Source organism: Toxotes jaculatrix, chromosome 14 (assembly GCF_017976425.1).
Source record: "Toxotes jaculatrix isolate fToxJac2 chromosome 14, fToxJac2.pri, whole genome shotgun sequence".
In the NCBI taxonomy this organism is placed as follows: domain Eukaryota; kingdom Metazoa; phylum Chordata; class Actinopteri; family Toxotidae; genus Toxotes; species Toxotes jaculatrix.
The window spans coordinates 9276237-9294493 of NC_054407.1; the positions used below are offsets into that span (position 1 = coordinate 9276237).

At 40.7% G+C, this 18257-nt stretch overlaps 2 protein-coding genes across 4 annotated transcripts; one reads left to right on the forward strand and one right to left on the reverse strand.

Annotated features, from left to right (window-relative positions):
* Positions 1–39: 39 nt before the first annotated feature.
* LOC121192884 (nucleolin-like) lies at positions 40–6490 on the reverse strand. 2 transcript variants are annotated; one of them, XM_041054841.1, is made up of 17 exons: positions 6437–6490; positions 5263–5332; positions 5051–5158; positions 4825–4977; positions 4302–4409; positions 4102–4227; positions 3522–3593; positions 3312–3435; positions 3019–3176; positions 2607–2733; positions 2279–2427; positions 2006–2135; positions 1787–1920; positions 1506–1632; positions 1160–1395; positions 293–377; positions 40–213 (listed from the first exon to the last, which is right to left on the reverse strand). In XM_041054841.1, the coding sequence occupies exons 4-16, from the start codon at positions 4967–4969 to the stop codon at positions 316–318; spliced, it is 1698 nt and encodes a 565-aa protein (XP_040910775.1). In that variant the 5' UTR covers positions 4970–4977; positions 5051–5158; positions 5263–5332; positions 6437–6490; the 3' UTR covers positions 40–213; positions 293–315. The 2 variants fall into 2 exon arrangements, with proteins under 2 accessions (XP_040910775.1, XP_040910774.1); XM_041054840.1 differs by lacking the exon at positions 6437–6490 and adding an exon at positions 5928–6058 and having other exon boundaries at positions 42–213.
* On the forward strand, positions 6057–15967 carry gk5 (glycerol kinase 5). 2 transcript variants are annotated; one of them, XM_041054844.1, is made up of 17 exons: positions 6057–6180; positions 6466–6763; positions 6885–6978; positions 7874–7949; positions 8132–8225; positions 8349–8480; positions 9207–9282; positions 9627–9688; positions 9776–9849; positions 10215–10275; positions 10479–10605; positions 10688–10792; positions 11420–11514; positions 12044–12147; positions 12242–12301; positions 12638–12771; positions 14068–15967. In XM_041054844.1, the coding sequence occupies exons 2-17, from the start codon at positions 6638–6640 to the stop codon at positions 14238–14240; spliced, it is 1593 nt and encodes a 530-aa protein (XP_040910778.1). In that variant the 5' UTR covers positions 6057–6180; positions 6466–6637; the 3' UTR covers positions 14241–15967. The 2 variants fall into 2 exon arrangements, with proteins under 2 accessions (XP_040910778.1, XP_040910779.1); XM_041054845.1 differs by having other exon boundaries at positions 6062–6180; positions 6462–6763.
* The last annotated feature ends 2290 nt before the right edge of the window (positions 15968–18257 follow it).

An 18257-nucleotide genomic window follows, 5' to 3' on the forward strand; every position in this document is an offset into this window, starting at 1 on the left:
ACCTGTCTTTCACATAAGAAGATTAAACTGATTAAAATCTTTCATCAACTTTTCACATAACAAACCTGCATAATGTTTCAGTACTTATGATCTGAATGATTTAGAGTACAAAATATGTCAGCTAAAGTTACAAGATGCCACAGGTTCAACTGTCAACTAAGACAAACAATATTGTACACATTTTCACACCCCTGCACAGTCTGTACATTCAACCAAACTCAAAAAAGTCTGGAGCTCATACACACTTTGTTTGAAAAAAAAAAAAAAAAAAAAAAAAAACACCAAAAAAAAGTCTGATAACTTTTCCAAGGTGAGTTAGTCTTTATTTTCCACCTGTTTAGCAGCATCCTGCAGCAGGCCGGCTCCACGTCTGCTACCTGCAAGAAAACATTTTTTATTTTGACTCAAATCAATGCAGTCACAATGCTTATTAAGACGATAAAAAAATTGTTACTCTAGAAAGTGAAGAACTTTCTTAACTTAGACTTTAGTCAGACACTACAAGATCAGTCCAAAAAAAAAAAAGTCAAATTTGTCCAATGTTTCAAACACTTTACAAGCTGCCAAATAAGAAGGTAAAATCAATTCATTAAAACAGACTGAAAACACTACATTACCATATTATCACCTAGTTAAGTTGATATGGTGGTAAGTAAAGTTGTGTTAACAGAAAGTGTCTGATTTCCTCTTCCAGCAGATATGAGATAATATTATCGTTTATTTGGACTCGTTTGCATCTCACTCTCCTTTTCTGTTTTGGTCTCCACCTACTCCTGAGGGAAATATTTGCCTCTTTAAGCCGCTAAATGCTTCACTATGTTCACCAGCTGCTCACTAACTTTCCATCCGCCTACTGTTTTGTGTAGTAGGTGTAGGTGGCGTACACTGCACTGCGTTTCAAGCTTTTTTTTTTTTCTGGCTGAAATCAGCTGCCTGCTATGAGAGCAGTGACAGTGAACCAAAACATTAAAGCTGTAGGCCACAAAAACCAAAACAATGAACTAAAAGATGGTAAAGCGGCGCTCCCTAGAGCTGAGAGGAACTGCACAGAGGTGATCATTTTCACTGTTATTTCACCCATTGTTGATATAATATTGATTTGTGCAGATCTAAATTTATACTGAAATAACTTTTTGATATATCAGTAAAACTCTGTTACCTCCTCTTCCACCTCTGCCACCACGCCCCCCTCTGGCAGCAGCCCGACCTGCAGGCTGACCTGCAGGCTGACCACCGGGACGCCCCGCCAAGCCTCCTCTGGCACCTTGGCGACCCCTTTCACTCTTTGCTTTCGCATAAGCCACAGTCACTTTGTTGCCATCTATCTCACAGTCTTCCATGGCTTCTTTGACAGCTTTACAATTCTCTTCACTCTCAAACTCAACAAACCCAAACCTGAGAAAAATAAAGAGGACAGCGTAAGGTCGTAAAGTCAAAAACGGGGGGGGGGGGGGGACATTTTTTAGACAATTATGACAGTAAAGAGACAACTTCATGCTGCCCACCCCTTTGAAACTCCTGTCTCTTTATCTACAGCAACTCTTGCACTGAGGGCTCCATCAAAGGCACTTTTAAGAGTCTCTGCAGTCGTCTTCTCAGCGAGGCCCATTATAATCAGCGTTTTTAATAGGACTGAAAAAAAGAACACAATTGTCACAATTTTCAGTCATCACATCTCAAACTGACTTTAGAAGAACTTAAAACTGATGTTTTGCTAACAATAAATATCAACTTGACCTGATCAGGCAGCTTTTTAGGCACACACAACAGGAACTGTCCCACATACCTTTTGCCTTCTCTGGTGTTGCTCTCATTTCAAAAAACTGGACTCTGATCGTCTTTTTGCAGATCTTAATGTTGTTTGATGCCTGCAAGGCCTTTTCAGCCTCTGCCACGGTTGCAAACTCGACAAATGCATATCTGCAGAGAATTCGAGATGTTTTTTAAGAATATTCAAATACTTCATTAGAAAAAACGATGAACTGGTCAGTGAAAGTGTCCTTACCCTTTGGATTTGCCTTTGTTTTGAGGCATTTTGATGCTAACAGCTTTCTGAAAGACTTTGCTGAGTTTTTTTTCATTCACATTGTAAGACATATTGCTCACAAATAAGGTGTTGTTTGGAGGAGGTGCAGCTGATGGAAAAAGAAAGCTTTTGTAAATACAGGTAAAACGCAAAGACCAGATTTTACAGACTGATGTTAGCAACAACAGAATTTCACAGCTACAGTATAAAGTGAGATATCGACAGGACATATCTAACTGTCCAGTGATCTACCTTTTGTATCTTCAGCATTGGTGACTTTTGGCACCTTTGTTTCTCCTACACTGTCCACAATTAAAACCCGGCCGTGGATCTTGGCTCCTTGCCTTTTCTGCAATACTTTCTTGGCAATGGTTTTATTTTTAAACTCCACAAAGGCAATCCTGTTGAAAAATAAGGAAGTTTCATTCACTAACAATTACAAATATCCATTTAATGCATATTTTTATCTTTTAACAAACATCATAATCCTTGCATTTCTGAATATATAATATAACAATGTAAGTTTCACACATCTGACAGAATTGTGTAGTTAGGAAGTGAACCTTTTTAAAACTCTCACCCTTGGCTTGGGCTTTTCGTTCCACCAGGAAACCTGACAGCAATGGCCTTGTGGAAGATTTTCAGAATGTCTTTTTTTGTTGCGTTGTAAGGGACGTTCTTCAGAAACAAACATCTGGCATCTTTGACTGCCAAAGACAGGACAGTCCTCAGATGAGACCAAAAGTCTAACATTACATGACTTTATAATATTCTGCATTTCCAGATCACATCATAAAAACATTATTTAATCAGCTGATGTAGAAAATCTACTCCTCAAATGCATATTAGTTTTTAAAAGATCAGCAATTAATGGCCTCTTGTGGTTTGAGTACAAAGACACTACCATTGCACATACCATCCATATCTAGAGTGACAACTAGCACATTATTTAAAGTAATGTGTAATTAAACAATTACAGTTATTTGAGTTACCTTTTTTGTCCAGCTGTGGAGCTTTCGCCTTCACCTTGTCCTCACTTTTGACCTTTGCTTTAGCGATCTTCACTGGATTATCGAGGATCATCACTCCGTTTAACGTCAAGGCTTTCGTCAAGTCCATCTCTGAGGCCAAATCTACAAATGCATGTTTTCTACGAAAGCAAAACATTACTGTTGAGTTAATTTAGTATGTATCTCAGATTCACCTACCACAAGTTTGCTGCTCAAAAGAAAAAAAATTCAATCTGAGAGTAAAATTAAGCTAAAATATATATAAATATACTTACTTCGACCGGTCTAATCTGATGTCTTGAAACAGGAGACTTTGTGTCATGAGGTAACTTGCTAATGAATCTTTGACCTCTTCGAATGTTTTGGAGTTGTTCAGGTTGCCAACAAAAAGGCAAAAACCTACAACAAAACAACAGGCAATGAAGTGTGTGAGGGCAAAACCTGTCTAAGAAAATTAGGCAAGTAGTTTCATTTTGAGTTCATACCATCATTGATGAGCTTAGTTTTCTTTGATGGGGAAGTCTCAGCTTTAGACTCTGCCTTCCGTTTCCCATTCACTGTAATAGATAGATGTTATTTGGTTACAACATCATAGCTAAATAAAGTCAGCATATATGAACAGCAGTGTTCAAGACCTTTTTTTTTTTTTCTTTCTTTTTTTTTTAAAACTATTTCAAGATATTACAAATCATCTATTGCATTTATATTTGTCTTGAAAATTAATTTAACAAGCAAATATATTCTGGAAAATGTTTACAGTAGTGAGGGAAATTTGTGCTTCGAATGATGAACTTCATAGTTTCCAATGGTTGCAGAGTTTAAATGACGCTCCCTATCCGGGAGTATATTTTGGTATAACACTGACACCTATGGCACATACAGTTCATACTGATGATTTTATTCAGGTTGCTATGGTGCCACAAACAGAAGACTCTTTACAAACACATTATTGTTATGAGACAAGACTATTGTGAAGAAGTTATGTGCGAGTAAGACAGTGGAAGAAACAAACTCTATATGAAGCAGCTGTTTTATCACGGACTACTAACTGTTAACTCTCCTTACCTGCCTCCTTTTTAACAACCATCTGTTCACTTCCATTAGTCTGTCCTCTTTCGTTCTTCTTCGCCCAAGTTACAGTTACTGTGGGTGCACTTTCACTTTCGTCAGCGATGGTGTCCATTTGAGATTCTAAAGAGGAAACTCATTAATGGCACTGCTCAGAATTGCACTCAGGCACACTGTTCGTGTTGTATTTCCACTACCTTGTTCATCTTTGATGTTCTCCATCGCTTGCTCCATCTTTATCTGAAAACTCTCATTGGGAGCATTGTCTATTGCATCAGCCGAAGTGACCGCCTGAGTCTGTTCTTCTGAAACAGTCATTTATTACATGATTTTAAGGACAGTGAAAACCTGTTGGAACTTATTGTAAATGTGAATGCAGCATCTGTTCTCCAGAAAAAACAATCGATAACATTACACCTGCAACTTGAATTTAAAACAAGAACACATTTTTTCTTGTAAAAAACTTTCTTGCTTGATTTTAAGAAAGTGTATTCATTCAGCCTAAATAGTTTTTTACAACAGTTTGTAAACGATATGGCCTGCTGCCTTTTCACTCTTGTAGATCTCACTGCTTTCTTTTTTCCCAACACTAATCTACATTTTTTTTTGTTCCAAACATAAAGACTAACATCACTTTAATGACTTCAGAGGATGAAGTCGTTGTTGAACATTTTTTAAAAAAGATTATGTAATGCAGTAGTAGCTTGTAAACAGCCTTACCACAACCCATTATTTCATTTACAGTCATCTGATCACTTGGATTGGTTCTCCTTTCCGAATCATCACGCTCTCCTTCTTTATGCTTCTTCTTCCAGGATACAGTTACAGTGGCTTTGCTTCCCTTTACTTCAATGACTGTTTCCATCTGAGAATCTAAACACGTAGCTTTGTTACTGGCACTGTGCAGAGTTTCAGTCAGATATCATGTGCTATGCATTTGCAGTACCTTGTTCATCTCGGGTCTTCTCCTCCCATTTCACCTCTGTGCTCTCAGTGGGAGCATCCTCCTCTGTCCCAACTTTTTGTTCACTTGAGACAGCCTCAGCCTGTCCCTCTGAAAAAAAAAAAATCATTCAATGATTTAATATTGTTGCTATCATTAACTCCAAGGAGTTGTGTTGACTGTAGATTTACAGTTATTTAAAAGAGATGACTTGCCAATGTTAGGCTCTTCTCCTCCAACTTCACTGGTGACAACTTTGCTTTGTCTTTTTCTACGTCTTGCAGCCTGACAGAAGCAAATACATATATAGCCTTATGACCCCGTGTGAGAGCAGGGTTCCAACTTAAAATTCATTCGAATATTAATCAGTTTGTCATTTATGTTTACCATGTACCATTTGCATTATAAATCTTAGACAACTGTGGAAAATGTCCATAACCATTTAGCTGTGATGTTTTTAAAACATTTGTGTAGCAAATACTCATATTTCATAGGCTTAAATCACTGAACGTCTGGCATTCACTACTGACAACTCACTCTTAATTACTTAAAATGTGTGTCACTTAACTTCTGTCAATAAACAAAGTTCATCGACTAGTCGACAAATGATACAGCCGGACTTGAGAAATAAACGTAATAGCACTATTATGACTATGTACCCGCTTGCAAACAAATTGACAGGTTCTACAATTGTAAGTTAACCAGTGAAAACAGTGTTTGTTGGTACAGATTTGGTTTCTGATGTGACTATCACTAGCTAACCAAATTGTTAGCTAGTTAGTTTGCAGCTAATGAGACCAAACAGCGGTTAGCTTAAAACAGTATACTCTGCGCACGTTGTAGCCTGGTTAATATAAACGTAATGTAACATATTCCTTACGTCTGCCTTTGCCATGTTGTGTGTTACAACAGCAAACAATCACAGCCTGGTGCAGTTTGTCGTCGCCGTTGAACACACGTGTATACAACTACTGCTCGGACGCACACTCTGAGCATGCGTGTGGTAGTACTACGGGTGCCGAAAGGATGGAGGGCTTCAGTTACGTTCCTGCGATGGAGCAACAGTAACACTGCTGGAATTCCATCAACAGACATTTCAGTGTGTCTGCTTCACTGCGATGAGCACACATTGGGTAAACTACTGGGCAGCAGTGGGTAATGTTTAGAGAGGGGAGCCGTATTTTGTGGTGTTTATCCAAAGCTACTTACGCGCCCATGTTTCATTAACTGTCAGCTAGCCAAGTAGCCAATTAGCTTAACTCTTAAGTTGGCCAACTCCTACTTCAGGTCTCCACCAGACTCAAGTGTATAGAAACTGATTTTGAATATATTTGGCCATCAGTTCGTTTTTCACTTAATGTGTGTTTTTGTTCGGCCAGTGAAACAAACCTGATCGCTTTGTTGACTCGGGCAGGTAGCACTGGAACTGGTCCTGGATTTCGAAGAAGCCTCGGTCCGAAGGTCGAGTTGCAGCCTCAACACGACACATCACCCGGTGCTGATAAAGTATTATCGGGTCACACCACCCACTCGGGCTGCGAACAAGACCAACATGAGCTGACTGTGAACACTCGGACAGACTTTTCTACAATGGGGACTCAGAGGAACGGGTTCCAGAAGGAGAGCTTCATTTTGTCAGTGGACGTCGGCACAACATCAATCCGGTGTCACGTCTACGACAAGGAGGCAAAAATCCGGGGATCATGCGCCACCAAGGTATTTATCTCCTTCTCTTTATCCCGTTGACTTGTTATTTCTCACGTACACCACCCACATCCATCGCTCTCTTAATGCAACTTATACGTGTCGTAATACTCTTCCGCGATCCTTTCTATAGGTTGTTCCCTTGTATCCAGAGGTAGGACATGTGGAGATGGACCCAGATGCACTATGGAAAGGGTTTATCTCTGTGGTCAAGGGAGCTGCGCAAGGTACAGTTGCACCATGTCCTGTCCATGTCGTGTATCTGTCTACTGTCCACACAAACTGCCTAAATAAAGTACAACCGAAACCAGCATGTGGCTGGACCAAAACCAACTAAACAAAAAAAACATACCACCCCAGGTCCACTTCCTAAATCAGGGGTGTCCAAACTGTTCCACAAAGGGCCGTGTGGCTGCAGGTTTTTGTTCCAACCAATGAAGAGCACACAGTTTGACCAATCAACTGTCTGAAGACTGAGATCAGTTGATTAAATGAGTTAAGTCTGGTGTGCTGCTGCTTGGCTTAAATCGACTCTCCAACAGGGCCCAGGTGTGTTGAGACACTCAAGACACCTGCAGACAGGAGGAATAGACACACCCAGAGGGTGTCACACATGGGGCATCACACTACACACACCCACGCCAAGGAATGTGGTTAGATTTGGATTCAGTTTTCATGAGAATGGACACACCTCCAGTTTGGTCTTTTTTCCAGTGAGAACAGATAGAGCAAGCAGAAGACTGATTTACATATACTGAGATGCTAGTTCTGTAGGTACACCTGAATACTGTACATTCAGTGCAATACACAAAACCCTCATAAGCACACCATGCTCATATTTTGCAGAACTTCTGTCAGAAAAGTGTTGATTTAACTCCATGCACATTTCAGTGGCTTCATACCGTGCTGTTGTTTTATTGCATTATTACATTAAACTGAATTGTAAAAGGTTGTTTTGCTCACTACATGAGAAACACTCCTGTTACAAAATATATTCCAGTCAGACAGGAATTTACATGGAACATATTTCTCTGTTCCTGCAAAGAGATATAACAGACGCAATTTCAAAAACCTCTTCCTGTTTCTCAACATAACTGTGTGTGTGTCTGTGTGTTGCTATAGATGCAGGAGTACAAATGCGCCAGATAGAGGCCCTTGGTATATCCACTCAACGAGGTACCTTCACAACATGGGACAGGTAAACTGAATAAACACAAATTACTTTTCCTTAGCTCCAAATAAAAGTCTCTAAATGACTTGTAGACAAACTTGAAAAGAGTCACTGCTGAACACCTGTTAACCTGCCATTGCATAGTTCTTTTCCATCCTGGTCCCATTTCAGGTTCATTTCATTTCATTTCCTCTCTTTTCCTCTGACAGGAGAACTGGAGTTCCCTTCCATAACTTCATCAGTTGGCAGGATCAGAGGGCCGCAGACCTGGTGAAGTCCTGGAACAGATCTTGCACCATGAAAGTGAGTCTTTGTCTGCTTTGCATCTCTAACGTTCATGCACTGAAGAAGTAATTTAGTCTAGAGATATGCGACATTGTCTCTTCACACAGAATGACATTTTCATTGTTTTTCCAACAACCGCAGGCAATCCATGGAGTCATGAAGGTGCTGTATTTCCTGAGTAGGCAGAAGCGGTTGCTTGCTGCGAGTCTTATTGTCTTCTCTACTCAACACGTTACCTTCCGCCTCGTCTGGGCCCTGATGCATTACAAGCAGGTGAGTGTGTATGCGCATGTGAGCAGACAACCAGTTAAACCAGTTAACTTAAATGAACCTAGAGCAGTTGTGCTGCACATTGACCTGCTTGGTAAACACTGCTGCTTGTGTGCTGGCCTGAACCACATGTTTACATGCAGACACAGTGGGTACTGCTGTCAAGACCATCAGAATATAGAAGGAGTTTGCCCTGAAACTCTAAAACTGCTAGTAAAGGTGTCTTATCTGATACCAGAAGACTGTTTCTTAAAGCTTGAGGTCGACATCATAAAATTGCTTGTTTTGCCACACCAAGAGTCCAAATCCCAGAGATATTCAATCTACAGTAAGATAAAACAGAGAGAAAGAAGCAAATCCTCATATTTGAGAAGCTGGAATCAGAGAACATTTATCATTTTTGTTTAAAAAATGACTTGAATGATATATGTGATTCATCAAGATAGTTGCCAAATAACTTTCCGCTAATCAGCTAAGACATTTATCATAAAATTGTCTCAGTTTTACCTTTTTGCACCCACTCTCCCATCTGCTTGGCTAGCACCGCTGTAGCCTTGAGTGAACTGCTAGCACCACTAAAAGTTAAATCAATACAAACATATAATATATGTATCGACACATTAAGCTCTCATCTTTTCAGTAATTGTGGTCATTTTCAAAGCAAGCGTACTGTCATACAAGTAGTCCTGGTATAAAGCACGGCCTCATTATGTTCTGCTTTTCTTCCAGATTCATCAAGCGGTAGCTGAAGGCAATTGCTGCTTTGGAACAATTGACACCTGGCTCCTGTTCAAACTCACAAAAGGTGTGTTTGAGCTCATGTGAAGGCCATCGCTCTAAGAGCACAGTTTCTTTTTGAAAACAGTCCGGTAATATACCATTTGTCCAGTGGGTTACATTTCATACAGCGCTGAGCAGGATTTAAGACTGAGACAGAAAGTACTTTGTGTTTCCAATCCTATTGCATCACTGATTAAAGTCCTCAGAAATGCTGTAGCTAGCTCCTGTGGGAGGGGGTGGAAGTTGAGTTGGAACAGAAGTTCAAACAAGCTTTGTTTTTGTTTTTGTTTTTTGTTTTTTGTTTTTTTGTTTTTTAATTTTGGAGAGATTTTTTTCATACACTCATTTGTGTTGCCTTGTCTGTTTTAGGACTCGTCCATGCCACAGACTATTCTAATGCCAGTTCAACAGGCATTTTTGACTCCTATCAGGTCTGGTGTATGTCATGTTTATTTACTGTTTCTTTAAGTTGTTTTTTTTTTTTTCATATCAATGTAATGTGACTGTCTTTCCCGCAGATGTGTTGGAGTGGTTTCCTCTGCTCTCTTGTTTCTCTGCCTCTCTCTATTTTCCCCAAAGTAGAAAATACAGGGTGAGTCAAGCACTTCCTTTAATTTCCAACTCACTGTACTCATGAATCATGTCTTAGTCAGTAAACGTCTTTCAGTGTGAAGCCATATATTTCATCACATTCACCATAAGTGTGTTTTTCTCAATATGAATAATAAATATTATCAACGTTTACAGTTATAATGATTCTTTAAATTTCAAAGTTTTATTTAAACTTTCCAATCATTTCAACGTCTCCACACTGTTTAAAACTGTAAAGTAAAATGTACCAGCATAAATATGGTATAGTTGTAATTCCAAATCCACGGCCTGCGGTTGGCGTTCAGAGGACTGACAGACAGTGAAAGATGATGCATTGTCTCTGGTTTCTCCTTCATGATGCACCAGCCATGACTTTGGTTCCACAGACCCGTCTATCTTCGGTGTGTCCATTCCTATCATGTCATTGGTGAGTTGTCAAGGTCTTGGCATCACACACACTGTTATCTGTGCGATTATGATAAAACACAACAAGACACGTCTGTGAAAACTTGCACTGAAACACCAACTGAGCTTTAGACATTTTCAGTGTGGCACAGTTGAGACTAAACCTGTTTAGTATTCTGTGTGTTCACAACAAAAAAAGTGACTTCCTTGGTCCCTCCGCTGCAGATGGCGGACCAGCAGGCAGCCATGTTTGGAGAGTGCTGCTTTGATGTTGGCGATGTGAAGATCACCATGGGAACAGGCACCTTCATGGACATCAACACAGGGAGCAAACCACATACATCTGTAGCAGGTGAAGCAAAATACACACTCATTTAGATAATTAGATCCAAATTTGTCAATACTCATTACAAGCCCGTGTTTCTGCTCTGTAGGCCTGTATCCTCTGGTGGGGTGGAAAATGGGCTCAGAGGTGGTGTACCTGGCGGAGGGCAATGCAGCAGACACAGGCACTGCCATCAAATGGGCACAGGAGCTGGGTGAGCAATGAGCTGCGTACAATAGCTTATTTGTATTTTACAGGGAAATGATGTAAAAAGGGTTGGAAAGTTTTGTAGTGAAATAGAAACATCACAAGACTGTTGACGGTCTTTAAAGGTTAAGCAATGTCATGATGTCAAACTATGTAGCAGCAGCTGTTTTCAGTGAAAAAGCCCTGATAAACCTACTGTATACTACCTGCTCAGCACCACACAGGCAAAGTTAACAAGCAGCTGGTGAACACAGTGGAGTGTTTGGCAGCTAAAGAGTCAGATACTTCCCTTAGGAGTCAAAGGGAAACAGAAACAGATCTAATGGGAAAGGTCATATTTGTCAGATGGCCAGAAACATGACTCCAGATGAAACATGACTCCAGATGAATGCTGCTTCTCCATGGTGTTTAAATAGGCAATTTGCTTTTCAACATGTTTAGCATAACAACTTTACAAGGTTATTGTATGACAGCATTGTGTTTTCAGTTTGGTCTGCTGCCACAAGGGGCCAAAAATCTATTTACACATCTGTAATTCTAATGATGTTTAAGTGAAAAGCGTCTTTACATTGAAGAGGTCAGTAACTGGCAGATTTAATGTGTGAAACCTGTGTGTGTGTGTGTGTTGTTGCAGAGCTGTTCTCTGACGTCCAGGAGACTAGTGCCATGGCTTACAGCGTCAGTGACTCTGATGGCGTGTGCTTTGTACCTTCATTCAGTGGCCTGCAGGTACACATGTTTAAGTACAACTAAGTTCGTCTCAAAGAAAGTCCTGTTTATTTTTATATGCAGTCACTATTTCGTATAATGTGTACACCGGTGTATTCACTCAAAGCAAAACCATATGTATATCTATTGTAGCACATAAAAATGGATATTGATTGACAGAATATATTGATACTTGGCTAGTACAGACATTCATTTCCTTTTTTGTCATGTTTTTTTTTTCCTCTGTAACATGGTTGTGTGTCTCTTTTTCTTCTCTGCCCTCCTTTGTGAACTGGCCTTTGTAAGTGTGTGTCCTGAATGTTAACAGTTAAGATGTAATCACACTGAAATTACATTTAAATCAAGCTACTGTGTGTACAGGAAGCAAGTAGAACAGTTTAACTGCTCTCTTCCTGTCCAGAGACTACTGAGTTTTTTACTTTACAAGGACCAGTTATTTAAGCCTAATTAAATTAACTTAATTGGATCAGGTCTGTTTTTCACCTACAGACATTTGACATGTTTGTGTACACACTTCATTTATCCAAAGGCTCCTCTGAACGATCCTAAAGCTTGTGCTTCATTCATGGGCCTCAAACCTTCAACCACCAAAAGCCATCTGGTCCGTGCCATACTGGAGTCTGTCGCCTTCAGGTGAGTCATTTTGAAGAGATCATTTTTGTTTTCACCTCTTAGCCGTTCATTCTCATTCATGCTAATCGATGCTCTTTCTTCGTGGTCTTCACAGAAACAAGCAGCTGTATGAGACGATGCTGAGAGAAACTCGCATCCCCATCACAAAGATCAGGTACGGTTCTATTCATCCACTGCGTCAAGTCAACATAACCAGAGCAAACAGTATGTCATTGTAGTAGTGTTGGTTTTTCCATACAGGTGAAAGAGATGCATTGAACTCCCTCTTTGATATCCCAGCTTACTGTGCGATATCTGATCACAGGATCTGGATTGTAGTCAGCAAACTGGGTGTGACAGAGTGGACTCTGGTGTACCTTGCTTCTGCTAATGCAGTTGCAGTTTTTATTGGCAATCCATTATGTGCATATGTTTCTCTGATAGTGTTACAGTAAAGCGAGTTTCAGTGTAATGTAATTGAGCGCTCCATCTTTCGTTCCTTCCCTCTCAGGGTGGATGGTGGTGTTTCCTCCAATTCCTTCGTCATGCAGCTAACTGCAGACCTGTTTGGCAGAAAGGTAGTCAGACCCCAACACCATGAGATGTCGTGTTTGGGGGCCGCTTTTGTCGCTGGACTTGGAGTGGGTACGCAAAGACACATTCACGCACAACATGCACATTTGTATTTTTACTAGCATACTTGCATAAAATGCTTTTTTGGCTCGAGGGATAATGTCCCGGGAAATGCAGTTCTTTTATGTTATTGCAGCCAGCTGTGTGAGGTTGTGTGTCTGTCAAGCAGTGAGACACTTCAGTGTTACGCTTTACTTTCACCATGATTCTTCATTTTTCTCTAAAAATATTACAGCTCTTGGTCATGACATTGAGTTTCATTTGAAAAGTTATGATCAAAACTCCTATTTTTATTCTTGCTGGCGCTGACAGAGGAAGAAAAATGAAACGCTGCTGTTTGTTATGTAACCTGCCTTCCGTTTAATTATTCACGTTATGTAATTAGACTGTTTTACATTAGTCAGTGCTTAATCAAACAAACAAGATGGATTTGCTCTTGTTTTGTGTTTGTTTTATAACAGGCGCAAAGCAGGTGGCGTCGATGACTGAATGCTAATGTGAATCATGTTGTGCTGGAGAAGCATTAGTTCTCAGTGGATCAGTGGACAATAATTCACTTCAATTTAATTTATACAGCACCAAATCATAACAGAAGTTATCTCAAGCCACTTTCCATAGAGAGCAGGTCTAGACAGTACTCTTTATAAAATTATCTACAGAGACCCAACATTTCCCCCAAGCTGTCTGCCTCGGGTCGGGTTGAGAGACACGGAGAGATGGAGAGCAAAGGAAGAGGTGGGACTAATAGCAATATAAACAATAATAATAAAAGAACTAATGATGGTAAGAAGTTAGTAACATGTATTAATGGGATATGAATAAGTACAGATAGAGAGAGAGAGCGAGGAGCTCAGTGCATGATGGGAAGTCCTAGCCTATAGCTGCTTAACTAGTAGATGGTTCAAGCAAAGCCTGAGCCAGAACTAACTATATGCTTTATCAAAGAGGAAGGTTTTTAGCCTACTCTTAAACATAGAGAGGATGTCTGCCTCCTGGACCCAAACTGGTAAATGGTTCCACAGAAGAGGAGCCTGAGAACCAAAGGATCTGCCACCAATTGTACTTTTGGAGACTCTAGGAACCAATAGTAGGCCTGCATTCTGGGAGCAGGCTGACTAGAACAGTGTTGGGTAATATTTAAAAAATTCCCAGCCACACTTTCGGTCACAGACTAGCTGTGCATTTGGGGGAATAGACTTATTTGTATCAAACACACTGACAAATTCTGCACTTATAAGGCTTCCTGTGTTATACATTGGTCATTTTTGTGTTCATGATGTCTTCCTCTGTCTTCGACTGTCACCTCAGGCTTCTGGAGGACCCGGGAAGAGCTGAAGAAGCTGCAGAGGACGGATGAGGTGTTCTCGCCTCAAGGTACGCCCAAGGAGGGTGGTGGCGGCCCAAATCGGGAGTACATCCCCGTCCTCCAGAGCTGGGAAAGAGCTCTCCGCCGTTCCATGAACTGGTACAACAAACCCTGACTCTGAATGTGCACACGGGGAAATGAAGGGGTTGATCACATGGGGAGATAAAGACATGAGGTTTGAGTACATGTGAAAGCAGATGGTTCTTTTTACTTAGAACTTACAGCTTTCAGCTGCACCTCTAAACTGGGTTTACGGTTAATCTGTCTCTGAATCATAATTGAGTCGTGGTACAGCTCTGATAGTTGCTCTGATGAAGATTGTGGGAAAGGTCTGACCCACGCCAAAGTGCCATTAGCCGCCTTCACAGCCTTGTGTTGTTGACCACATGCAGAGGTTACTCTACCTTTACTCGAATTCTTCACACAGTTGCAGCCTTTTCAGACGAATCCTTTATCAATTCCATTGATGCCTCAAGTTTCCTATTCAAATAGAATGATATGCGTTACAATATTTGTCCATATGAGGGCGCTAACAACTGGCTTTTTAGTTTTTTAATTTATGAACTGGCCATGTTAATAAGGAGCCACATTTACATCAGATTAACCTTTACTTCTCTGCAGGAGAAGCAAAGACCGCACTTAGCCTGTCTGTTCATGATACCTCAACATTCAGAGAGCTCCACATAGGAACAAAAAAACTTCTGTTCAGTTCAACAAACACAATTTGGTATTTACCCATTTCTTCCTGATCAATTATATGTATTCATCCTGAATTCAATTTTTACTCATAAATTTGTTTAAATGTGACTGGAACAAAAACAAATTGTATTTGTTTTCCTCCCAGTGAGGGAATTCCACTGGATTTTAGTACATCTATGAATGTTTTTACATTAATTTTGTGAGAAATGCTTTTCACATCTTTGATGCAACAAACATCTCTGTCGGTAAAGAACTGAAAAATGTGGTTGTCAAATTTTTTTTTTAAAGTTTTGTCAAGATGGACGGAGTAAAATTGAATTTTTTTGGATATATGGGGACAAATTAGGAATTAGAACTTCGACCTTTGCTGTAATATAAATAACTTTTGCATCTCTCACAAATTCTTTTCTATGAATCAATTATTGAACAGAACTGACTTAAAAGAGAACTAGGACAAGCATAAATTTGTACTAAGTGTTATCCCCTGTCAGTCCATGTCCATGGTGTGTAGCCATCATTTCAGTTGTTAGCATGTGTTTATTGTTTGATTGTCCTGGCTTTATGAATTTCAGCACAAATGTCAGCCATGTCATATGATAATGTTTTGACTCAGGTTTTTTACTTGACCTGATGAACACTGATGGCAAAGGTTACCATTTCTGATTGTGATGTGAATGAGTCTGAATGTGCCAGCACTTAAACCAGTCAGCCACAGCATTAAAACCACCTGCCTCATATCGTGTAGTTCCCCCTTCGTGGTGCTAAAACAGCTCTGATGCGTCGAGACATGGACTCTTCAAGGTATCAGGCTCCAAGACGGTCCTTTAAGTCCTGTAAGCTGCGAGGTGCGGCCTCCATCAATCAGACTTGTTTTTGCACCCCGTCCCACAGATGCACGGACTGAGATCTGGGGAATTTGGAGGCCAAGGCAGCACTTTGAGCTCTTTCTCATGTTCCTCAAAGCATTCCTGCAACGCACTGTGCGTCCTGACAGCTTTCCATCACAGCCCGCATTAAAGTTTTCAACATTTCAGTGGTTTTAATGATGTGGTTGATCAGTGTCTGTAACATAATTACAAATTACTCAAAAAAAAAAAAAAAAACAAGAACCAAGTAAACTGTGAGTCTCATTGTTGAAATGTTGTGCTTGTTGGGTGTTGTGAAGTATTGTTTGTCTTTCTCAATGCTGTAATATGCTTCTTTCTACATATACTTTGTTATGCAAAGTGACACTGTATAAGAATGAAATTAACACCTCAGACCAAAATGGCTCTTCAGGTCTTCATGTGACATTTTTTTCTAACACTTGTACTTCATTCATTTCTTGAATGGCAAATGTTATCCCGAGCTGCTGGGGAACACGTAATTCATTTGTGTCAACATGAATTTTGTTGCTAAATTTAGGGAAAATATCAGGTTATCTGTGTGGTATGAAAGGGCTAGCATTAAAAACATAAATTACCGGCAGCTGCCTGTGATGATTTGAGTGTCTCGTGCTCTCGGTAGGTGTCACTGACACAGGCAGTGGAAAAGATGCTGCCTGAAGGCATTTCACCTCCATATGGACTCCGTTTGGAAGTGCCGTAGTCTTGTGCCTGGGGAATTATCAGAAACGCAGACTGTTAGATGAGTGCAGGGTTTGTTTCCCATTGATGTGACTGACCTCACTGTGAGGGTTGCTATGGTAGCTTGTGGATGGAGTGACTGAGAACAAATGGGGTGTGTATTCCTGCTCATGGTGCTGGTATGGTGAAGGGGGTGCTAATTGAGAGCACAGAATGGGGGTTTTCCCAAACAATGGGAGGATTGTGTGCTTGTTCACTTACAGGATCACCACACAGATACTGTATTGCTTCTCTGCATCAAGTCACCCACCCTGCACCCAAACGCTTCCTCTGGTCTAGCTGTCAATCTCAGCTTTCTCACTCAAACGTGGGCAGGGTTTTTTTTTTTCTTCTCGCCACTGGGCTTGGCTTGCACAGGGATGATTTGACAGAGAGAAATGTGCTAGAGTGAGTGAGACAGACTAGGACGAGCCCATGAATCAGTGCTGCCGGCTCTCACACTAATCAGTAAAATGTGTGTGTGTGTATGTGTGATAGTAGTGGGCCTGGTGCCGCATTGTATGAGTTGTGGTGGACCCTGCCTTGCAACAAATTCAATCTGACAGCAGGAACTGGATGCAATGTGACCACCACTCCAGTTCCCCTCCCCCATATGAGCTGAACTCTGCGTCAAGGGTCATTATATAACTCCCTCTTCTCTCTTCTCCCTCTCTGTCACACATTAGGATTGTTCTCTGGAGTGTCAGGGGGTTAGAAGTTAAGCTTTTGTCTTTTTTTTTCTTTTCCTGTCAGTGTCTCAGCCTCTCCCCCATGCTGCCTTAGCATCTAACTCCTCTCTCGATTCAGTTGATCTGTAATTGGCGCGACATGCATGTGCACATATTGCCAAAGCAGATATCAAATAGAATATAATGTAGTTGTTCTACAGCTGTAGCTAATACCTGAACATGAATAGAAAAAAAATGCTGGAATAAGTCAGCATCCCTACCTCTCCGGTAAAAACTGTTCTCTGTTAACTTTGACACATCTGTTTACAGTTATGCACTCTGTGTATTCCCTCTCTCCCTCTGTCTTCCTCTCCCTCTCTCTCCCTGTTACACACACACACACACATTCTAGTTTCAGTAGTGCTCAATTGCCATAGCAACAAGGATTGGCAAATGCCCCAAATATCTATGCACAGCCAGTCAGTCACATCCTCATCGGCTTCAAACATGCTGATCACTGGCATTTATGTACTTATATGTATGTATACGTGTGTGAGAGTTTGTGTGTGTGTGTGTGTGTGTGTTTTCTGTAGACTGATAAGCAGTGCATCCATTGCTGTCGAAATACACTCCTGCCTATTAGATTGGTTATTGGTTTGGTGACTTGTACGCAGAAGAGCTGGAGTGAACCTGTAATAATAAATCAGGATGAATATGAAACATGAGCATAAAATACCTTTAGGAGACCCACAGGTTCATTACTGAGCACCACAGACGAGGAATACAATCCTTTAGTTTCATAATCGTTTTTTTTTTTGTCTTCCTTATGTTTGTTGAAGGATCCACCCTCTTGCAGACAAAAATCTAAATAAAACTGGAGATCCCAGCTTGTTCCCCAAACATTACAGCCATTATAAGAGACCTGATGATAAGAAAGATAGTGGGCTCCCTGTTTATAATTGTGCGCCTGACGGCGCGTCTCCGTGCGTCTCTCCGTCATTAACCAATGTACACCCATCTGGTCGCACTGCATCAGCTGCCACGGCAGGGTTTGTGTGGACGTCACTGATTTTTTTTTTCTCTCTCTCTCTCTCTCTCTTTCCTCACCTTCCCCATTTTTTTTGTTCCACCAGAGCATATCTCTCCTTCTGCTCTCTCTCT

Excerpts from the sequence above, each read along its gene's own strand:
- LOC121192884 (XM_041054840.1), bottom strand. Across the intron at positions 3,594-4,101 it reads GGTTGTTAAAAAGGAGGCAG|TGAATGGGAAACGGAAGGCA; the intron begins GTAAGGAGAGTT and ends TATCTATTACAG. Across the intron at positions 2,428-2,606 it reads ACGAAAAGCCCAAGCCAAGG|GATTGCCTTTGTGGAGTTTA; the intron begins GTGAGAGTTTTA and ends ATTTTTCAACAG.
- gk5 (XM_041054844.1), top strand. The coding sequence starts at position 6,638 with ATGGGGACTCAGAGGAACGGGTTCCAGAAGGAGAGCTTCATTTTGTCA. Across the intron at positions 8,226-8,348 it reads ACAGATCTTGCACCATGAAA|GCAATCCATGGAGTCATGAA; the intron begins GTGAGTCTTTGT and ends CAACAACCGCAG. Across the intron at positions 9,689-9,775 it reads GCATTTTTGACTCCTATCAG|ATGTGTTGGAGTGGTTTCCT; the intron begins GTCTGGTGTATG and ends TCTTTCCCGCAG.